At 50.4% G+C, this 9,134-nt stretch overlaps 1 protein-coding gene across 2 annotated transcripts; it reads left to right on the plus strand.

The window, feature by feature from the left end:
• Positions 1-3,164: 3,164 nt before the first annotated feature.
• Positions 3,165-8,927, plus strand: HMGB3 (high mobility group box 3). Of its 2 annotated transcripts, none has more exons than XM_077771212.1 (5): positions 3,165-3,242; positions 6,271-6,425; positions 6,648-6,787; positions 7,274-7,448; positions 7,919-8,927. In XM_077771212.1, exons 1-5 carry the CDS (start codon positions 3,194-3,196, stop codon positions 8,057-8,059), a joined length of 660 nt encoding a protein of 219 aa, XP_077627338.1. In that variant the 5' UTR covers positions 3,165-3,193; the 3' UTR covers positions 8,060-8,927. The 2 variants fall into 2 exon arrangements, with proteins under 2 accessions (XP_077627338.1, XP_077627337.1); XM_077771211.1 differs by lacking the exon at positions 3,165-3,242 and adding an exon at positions 3,883-3,986.
• Positions 8,928-9,134: the final 207 nt, after the last annotated feature.

Here is a 9,134-nt window from a genome sequence, read left to right on the forward strand (position 1 = left end):
ACTGGTGGGCTGACAAGAAGGTCAGATTTACAGTTTGAAAAAAGATCACACTTGCTGTTGGTTGGAGGTTGGATGGTAGGTGGGTGGGGCACAAATCCAGCTACTTTTCCCCACCCTCACTGCCCAGATCCCAAACTCAAATCAACACCAGCCCTCTGCCTCTGGCCCCCTCTGGCCCCTCCCTCTTCAGCAACAGTGAGAGCTTTTTCAGAACTTTGACTAGGTCACTCTGTGCCCCAAATCCTGGAGTGGCTCCCCATTGCCTAGGGCGTGTGGGAACCTGCAGGTGAAAACCTCTGCCAGAACAGCCTATTAGTGCGGCCCTTCCTGGCCACTGTAGCTTTTGAGTCCTCCCACCAGATCACCACACATTTCCACACCTCAGTTAACGGGTTCTCCTTTCCCCACAGTCTGGGCTGTGGGCTTTCCCCACTCCCCTGCTCCTTCTCTGCCCATGGAAACCTCACTAACCCTTGGTGGCCAGCTCAAAGTGACCCCCTTACTCAGAAAGCCCTGCCAGACTCACAATCAGAATAAAGCCTTCCTCTTAGCCTTTACTTGCTCTCCTTTCTTTGCATTTATTTCATCCTATACTCCATTTATAGCTTTTGGTGTGTCTACTCTCTAGATTGCACGGTGCTTGAGGACAGGGACTTTGTCTTAAGAATGTAAGGAAGTCCAAAATTTTGCCCTGGGGCTTACCTAGAGCATAGAGGTCAATTGAAAATGCATTCATAGGTTAACAAATTTGAATGGAGTGGCTGCTCTGCAACACAGACTGGGGAAACTGCAGAGAAGAAAACAGAGGTTTCTGTCCTCATGTGGCCACTGTCTGGTGGGGAGCCCGTCAATCAGCAAGGTGGCATTGAAGCAAAGATCTAAAAAGTGAGGGCAAGAGCTGTGCAGATTTATGGGGGAAGAGGGTCCCAGGCAGAGGAAAGTGTAACTGCCAAGGTTCTGGGGCAGCTATTCCTGAGTGAGGTAGAGGGCAGGGTGAGGAGAGAATTGAGAGAGATAATCAGAGGTGTGTGTGTTGGGAGGTGGCTTGTGTAAGCCCCTGAGGGACACTGGGAAGACTGAGGAATCAAGGCAATGGTTGGAGGGTCCTGAGCAGAGGAGGGGCAGGGTCTGACTTAGCAAGAGTCCTCCAGCTGCTCTTCTCACAACAGACTGAAGTTGAGGGGGTGGGGGCAAGTGTGGCCTGTACAAGGGCCATCCACCTCAGAGTCAGCTTCTTTCATCATCCACAGCCTGTTTCTAAAGTCCTCCTAACTTGGGGCTGGTGCATGCAAAGGACCACNTCCCTTTGTGAAGGCTCACCGGCAATTCTAAGCACATTGATGCCCTAAGGGACCCCAGGGACCAGCTCCTGTCCTCCCTTTTCGTGATGGGAAACTGAGACCCAGAAAGAGTAAATGGGGAGCATTTCAAAAACTAGCAACTCCAGTGTCATTTCACAGACTGACAGTCTTCAGCTCCCCCTCTCCCCACCGCAGGAATCCCTTCGGCCCAGGTGGAGAGAAACAGCTCGTACCTTTCCCCGAAGATGGGGTCCTGGCCCATTAGCTGCTCAGTGAGTCAGAGCCAGTCCCTGGCACCACTAGGGCCAGGCCCCACAGGGCCNCCTGCGTCAGGAGAAGGCTGGGCTAGCGGTCCCCCGAGGTTCTGCCCAGCCGTGCACTTAACAATAACTTACAATAGCCAGAGACCCTGACTACCTCTGAGAACATTTTCCTCCCTAGGGGGAAAAAAAAGTCCAGCTGAAATGCAATTCCCACCGAAGAGCAGAGGGGGAGGGGAGAGGGGAGGTTCCAGGCCCGGAACCAGATAAGGTGGGGGTGAGCTGGGTAGGGCCGGGACCCAAGGAGGGCCTGGGAGCCTGCCATTAAAGACTCCCTACCTGTGAAGATCTGAATTACAAAGGCTCTTAGACCCCTACCGAAAGGGTCGGCCTCTTGTAGGATCTTCACATCAGTACCCTTAACATATTCTAAAGGATTAAAAAACTCGGCCCCACCCCGTATCCACTCTGGCTGCATTTCCATGGACTCCTGAAAGAAGGCTGCCCTGGTTGAGCCTCGGGGATGCCGCGTTTAGGCCTTAAGCAACTGTGAGAAGACCTGGGGGCAGGTTGGCGGGGTAAGGGAAGAGTAGAGAAGGTAGGGGACTAGGGTTTCATTTTTGTTGTTGAATGATGAGGACTCTCGTTCCTCTTTTGGGGGTCTTGGAGTGATGGGAACCGAAAACCTCCTTAAACAGTCTTTGCCACACTTTCCCCTATTTCCTATTTACTTTCAATGTTTTCCCAGGCAGCCAAGCAGCTTAGGGGATTCTGGTTTGAGGTTCCCCCTTCTGTGGATGGGGTTAGCCTGGTGCTGGGCCTCAGAGGTGATTAATGTGGTTAAAGTGCTTTCCAGTGAGGGCCAGGGCAGAGGCCCAGGGTGCCCTCCATCACCTTGACCAGTCGGAGCTAGCCCCCAAGTCACCTGGCCCTGGGCTTTGATGCAGACAGAGGAGGCAGGCTACCTCCGGGCCTCTGAATCCAGGCCACGTGCGGGCACCCCTGACTTTCTGTAACTTTTTTACCTTCCGGACTGGCCTTTCGCCCTTCCCAGATGTTGGTGACAAGCAGACCACCTTCAGGCACCTCCCTCTCAAGCAGATTACACAGTGGCTAGGGTGGATAGGTGAGTCAAATCACCTTTGAGGGATGACATTGAGGTGACATAGCCAAAGGCATACCCAAAGTCAGCGACAGAACCCAAACCCACGACCTTGCCTCTGCCCCACCTCTATGTCACCTCACCCCCCCTTCTGAACATGGAATTGAATCATGAGTTTCTGCTGAGATAGGAGCCTGCTAAGCCACAGCTTGTGCTCAGGCACGCTCCCACAGACGGGCAGTGTTGAGGAGAAAGACTGTGGAGAGAGCATCCCAACCAAGGCTTGTGGGGAAGGGATGGAGGAATTGGGGAGATCGGACTCAAGAGGACATGGAGACTTGGGGTGACATGTGCATTTTTTGGGGGGGGTGGGCAGGAGCAGGGAACCATAGCAACAGTGTTCAGATCTCTGACGCACTCAGCCGTGTCATAATCATGTTTTGTGAAGTTCTGATGACAGTGTCCATAGGTGTTAGCTCCTGGATAAGTGCTTCAGCTTGACAGAAGGAGGAGCTGTCTCAGGAGCAGAGATGGAGATCCTTCCTTTGAAGGATAAGAGAAAGCCTTTCGTCATTCGAAGTATGTCCATAGAAATAGTAGACCAATGGGCAGGGCTGTGGCACGGGGTGGAGCAGAATGGGTCTTGAGGGTGGTGTCTGGGCACCACTTACTGTACCCTATACCATCTCTTCTAGACGGAGGATGCTCTTATTGCCCTGGTTTGGCTTTCAGGCTGCTGTCTTTGGGAATGCCCTCAGTGTGCCTGAGCGTGAGTGTGTATACATGTGCTGTTTGTGAGTTGCCTCTGCTTATAAGTGTGAACCTCGCTATCCACTCAGGCCCCCCCCCCCCCCCCACAGGGGGNGGTTAACCACTGTGGTTCTCACACCCTGGTACCTGCCAGCTGCTAAGTGCAGCTTCCCAATGTGGCTAGTACACCAGAAGGAGACCCCTGTCCCACCTGAGTCCCCAAGTCACATCTTGGGCCTAGAAAGGCCTGACGACATTGAGAGGCGAGGGCAGTCTGGTGGAGGGGAGACAGTGCTCAGATCACGTGTGGAGACCCTGTTTCCCTCTGGGAAGGACACAGACAGGGCAGGAGGGAGTGGTCTGGGCAGGTCAGACCCTGAGTACCTCATAATGGAAGAACCTGGAGCTGTTTCCATGGAGAAGAGACCTGGCCTGCCATGAAATCCCTGAAGGGTAAGAAATTGTACTGTGTGCAGGATGGTGACCCCAAGGCTCAGAGATTGCCTAAGATGAAAGAGACAGCCCAGAAGGGAGGTGGTAAGCTCCCTAGGAATGGAGGTATGCAAGCAGAAGGTAGGCAACCACTCAGCTAGCTCTAACTAGGCAAAGGATTGGACCAGGTGGCCTTAAGATGTTTGGTTTCCTAAAAGTCTTTAAATTGGGGACCTGGGAAAGTGACTTGTTGCTTGTCAGCTCTTGTCAAAAGCAGCATTATCTTGCCTTTGGGTCTCAGTTGGATCCCTAATGATGGAAGCCTAGCAGTGCCAGCTGCAAGGGCTTGGGCCTTCCCAGGAGGCTTAGAGGAGCTGACAAGAGCTGGGTGGCGGTAGGGAGGAAGATGCTTTGTGAGGTCAGCTCAATTGCATGCTTCAAACTCAGATACAGTTTCTGGAAGCAGCATTTAGAAAACTCATCTTCTGGTGGATCTCATTTCTAAATATGTGAATTATAAATAGCCTGTTATCTTGGCCCTTCAAGTGCTTTAGAAAATCTCATGTTTCCTCTTACATTATTTTCTCCAAATTTCAGCCCTTAAAATGTGCTCCTTTTCCTCATCCTCCGTTTTTCTTCCATTCTTTCCAGGAAGCTCGTGTTACCCCAAAGAGGGAAGGGCCCACATATTTCTCAACAAGGGTGATACTAGCTTTTGGAGTGGGAAATTACTTCCTTGTGTGTGACTGTCATGTGCAGTGCAGAACATTTAGCATCACTAGCCATCCCCTTCTCTTATAAAATTCCAGAAAGGACTCCCAGTCAGGGGGCACTTCCAAACACCCCTCAGAGGTGACACTGCCTCCCCTTACATTTTGAAAACCATTGCCTGACCCCTCCCCCCGCAAAGAAGTGACTTGCTCAAGGCCGTATCACCAGTCAGTGGCAAAGCCAAGGCCAAGTGAAAGCCCATTCATTCATTCCAAGAAGTTTTATTCTTCACCAGGGTGTGTAACAGGAGAGCAGAGGGAATGCGGGCCTGAGCTGAGGCGGTTAAGAGGCGGAATCCGTGCCCGCAAAACTACAGTGTCTCACAATTTCTCTGCTTTTGCCAAACTCCGTTTCTCTCCTCTAGCCCACCTAGCTCACCCTTTCCGCAAACGCAGGCACAAATCGACTTTCTGGCAGTTAGTGCAAAGAGCCTAGCCAAGCGCGATCCGCGGAAGCGAAGTCCGGTCCCCTTCGGGAGGGGCAGCATAGCCCTAGCGCCTATATTCCGAGGTGTTGGCAAGCGAGCCGAGTCGGGGCCCCTGTCGCGGAGCCGTGTCGAAACTGGGTAGAGGCGGAAGACCGTCAACCCTCGCCGCTCCGTCCCTGGAGGTTTTCCGGGGCTAAAGGGCTGCCTGGGGGTCAGGGGACCGGGCCAGAGGCGCCCAGGCCGCAGCGGGGCGGGAGCAGAGGCCAGGGCAGCCGGGCTCGACCTCGTCTTCCCACGCCAGAGGCCGAGGCCTCAGGGAATGGCGGGGCCACCCCTCCAAAGTCCTTTGAGATCTCAGCTCAGTTCAAAGGGGTAGGGGGGGTGGGAAAGAGAGAATATTATTATTCCTCTGTTTTGNGGAGCGCTTTAGTTTTACATGATGACCTTGGGTGTGGGAAAAGGAAAAGATGGCGGGAAGCTGGGGGGTGGGACAGGGACGATGACACGCCACAGCTGCATTTTTATTTGGAAACTTTGGAGAAAGTATTCTTGGCTGGACATGCGTTCCGCTTTACAGATGAGCAAGACTAGCCCTTTTGGCATCCCCTCCCCCTTTGGATAGTGACAAAGTGACGGATTTGAACTACTAGTACAGGATAGCTGCTCACTTGCCAGATCACCTTTCCTACAAAAGCCATTTCTGTTAGCCAAACGCACCGACAATAATGACATTTGAAATGTTCCCTATTTACAGTTCTGCTTTGATCTCATGTTTAGCAGCGGTCACTGTATTTCTGTAACACAGGAGTTAAAACAGTTGACAGGTAGCCTTAAGTCATCCGCCCGCACCCCTACGAAGGTGTCCTCCCGGCGCCCTTCCCACTTTGTGGTTGTAGTTTTCTAAACGTCGTAGTAGCTCTGAATCGTAATATAGCGCTGAGCCACCCCACTTGGGTCGGTTCCATTTGGAGAACTTGATCGCTCTGGGAGAAGTAACTCGCAAACCAGCGCGCTTCATGCTGGTCAAAAGTTAAATGACAAGCGACAGTGAAGCTGATCTCCTCCCCACTCTGCCTTCAGCTGCCTAGGGGCATCAGGCATTGGGTGGGGGGCTGCTTCCTCATAGCAACCTTGATTTTAATTTTGCTCTGCCTCTGGTATATCTCATAGGTCTGTTCTAGTCATCATATTTGTTTTCCTTTGTCTCTCTTCCTTCATCCATCACAGTCAGGATGGCTAAAGGTGATCCCAAGAAGCCAAAGGGCAAGATGTCTGCTTACGCCTTCTTTGTGCAGACGTGCAGAGAGGAACATAAGAAGAAAAACCCAGAGGTTCCTGTCAACTTTGCCGAATTTTCCAAGAAGTGCTCTGAGAGGTGGAAGGTACTTTTCTTTTGTGTCCTTCAAGGTGGTCTTAGTCTTTCGTATGTGTGTGTGGGGGGGTGTCACTCACCTTCAGAGTAGCCCTGAGTGGCTGTTTTCTTCCTCTTAGGCTCCTCTTGCCTGTCTTTAGAATCGTGCGTGTGCTTCTGATTTTTAAAGCTGGGCAAGGGTTTAAGGCCTACTCACTGCCCCGAGGAATTTAACAGGTCCTGTTCTTTACAGACAATGTCTGGGAAAGAGAAGTCTAAATTTGATGAAATGGCAAAAGCAGATAAAGTGCGCTATGATCGGGAAATGAAGGATTATGGACCAGCTAAGGGAGGCAAGAAGAAGAAGGACCCTAATGCCCCCAAAAGGCCACCGTAAGTGACTGTAGGATTCAGGATGACAGTTAACAGGTTTCCTTCTACTTGAGGGGTTTTTAAGAAGGCATGTTACCTTAAAAATGTTGAGATACACTGCAAAGCATTCTATACTTGGGGCTTTAAAACGCTGCGCCCAGGAAGTCTGCTGTTAAGGCTGAGATATTTGTGAGCTGTGTGCTTCTGGTTGCCTGTTGACCTTTCTGTTGTGAGAGAGGCAGCCCAGCTCTGGATGTCAGGGTCCTTCAGTATGTTTTCTCCCCCTTTTCCAGTAACTGAGAGACTGAGAAAGCACAAGGTATTTCTGAAGCATCTTACACATTCTGGAAGTACACCTTTGTAACATTGTATATATGGTATCACATATGTCTTCACTTTAGGGAGGTGTCATAGTGATAGGAAATATGTGAGCTCAGGAGGAGAATGTTGGCTTAAGCTCATGATTGTATGGGTTCTTATCTAATGTATACAATTTTCTCCCTCAAGCTCTGGATTCTTCCTGTTCTGTTCGGAATTCCGCCCCAAGATCAAGTCTACGAACCCTGGTATCTCCATTGGAGATGTGGCCAAGAAGCTGGGCGAGATGTGGAATAACTTAAGTGACAGTGAAAAGCAGCCTTACAACAACAAGGCGGCGAAGCTGAAGGAGAAGTACGAGAAGGTGAGGTGGACCACGGTGTCCCTGGGCCACTGGACTGGAGGGGCAGGCGTCAGCTGCCCTGAGTGTGGGTGGGTGGGGGCGTGAGGCTGCTTTGGTGGGCTGAGCACTTACCGTAGCTCGCAAGGGCCCCGCTCCCCGCGAGATCAGCAAGGAGTGCTGGTGTTCATGCCTCTAACAGAATCGGGTCTTCAGGACGACTTCAGGCAGGCTTAAAAATCTTGATAACATGGGGTGCCAAGGGCAGAGGATTTGGTGGTGCTATTGAACACCCCTCAACTTCTAAATTTGAGAGCCTCAGACCCAGATGTGTATGTATCTGAAAACCGACTTCAGATAGCACCCCTGTCTTACTTGCTGTCCGTCCCTGCTTTCTTATTGTGAGGTGGGGACGGCACGTATGGACCGTTTCCTAAAACGGCTGCGGGAGAGCTTGTCCGTTCACTTGGAATGTGTGTCTCTGTTCCTTCCAGGACGTTGCCGACTATAAGTCTAAAGGAAAGTTTGATGGCGCAAAGGGTCCTGCAAAAGTTGCCCGGAAAAAGGTGGAAGAGGAAGATGAGGAAGATGAGGAAGAGGAGGAGGAGGAGGAGGAGGAGGAAGAAGATGAATAAAAAAAAACTGTTTATCCGTCTCCTTGTGAATACCTTAGAGTAGGGAGCGCCGTCATTGACACCTCTCTCATTTGAGACGTGTCTGTTGCCCTCGTTAGGTTTAATTACACAATTGGGTCATGGTCATATTGTAGTCTCTTCAAAGTGCTCTAGAAATTGTCAGTGGTTTACATGAAGCGGCCATGGGTGTCCGGAGCACCCTGAAACTGTATCAAAGTTGTACATATTTCCAAACATTTTTAAAATGAAAAGGCTCTCGTGTTCTCCTCACTCTGTGCACTTTGCTGTTGGTGTGACAAGGCATTTAAAGATGTTTCCGGCATTTTCTTTTTTGAACTTGTGAGGTGGTGTTAACTCTATGGTTATTGGCTAGAAATCCTGAGTTCTCAACTGTACATATCTATAGTTTGTAAAAAGGACAGAACAACCGAGACAAAGTCTTGATGCTCCTTGCTTGGCTTGAGGCTGTGGGGGAAGATGCCTTTTGGAGGGGCTGTAGCTCAGGGCGTGCACTGTGAGGCTGGGCCTGTGGACACTGCAGTGGGCATCCGTTTAGCTTCAGGTTGTCTTGTTTCTGTATATAGTGACCTAGCATTCTGCTGCCATTCTTAGCTGTGGACAAGGGGGGGGTCAGCTGGCATGAGAAGTGTTTGGATCTTTTTTAGTTAAGTGCGGTAGTTTTAAACTGTTTGTTTTGAAACAAACTGTAGAACTCTTCATTGTCGGCAAAGCGAAGAGCCACTGCATCAATGAAAGTTCAAGAACCTTCTGTACTAAACACAATTTGCAAACATTCTGTTATTTTTTTTGTATGTTTAGAATGCTGAAATGTTTTTGAAGTTAAATAAACAGTATTACATTTTTAAAACTCTTCTCTACTATAACAGTCTAAATTTCTGACTCACAGCAGTCTTAGCTAACAACCCACTCCATTGTATTTGGGGACTTGCCTCCCTGCACATGTGGTATCTTAACGTGGCCAGCTTACTTAGGATGGAGATGAAGAGGCTACTTGAAGGTACTGCATGATTTTGTGTCTGAACGGCATAAGATGAAGTCTGAACTGCTGAATGTA

The sequence above is a fragment of the Crocuta crocuta genome, unplaced genomic scaffold (genome assembly GCF_008692635.1).
Source record: "Crocuta crocuta isolate KB4526 unplaced genomic scaffold, BGI_CrCroc_1.0 scaffold1304, whole genome shotgun sequence".
In the NCBI taxonomy this organism is placed as follows: Eukaryota; Metazoa; Chordata; class Mammalia; order Carnivora; family Hyaenidae; genus Crocuta; species Crocuta crocuta.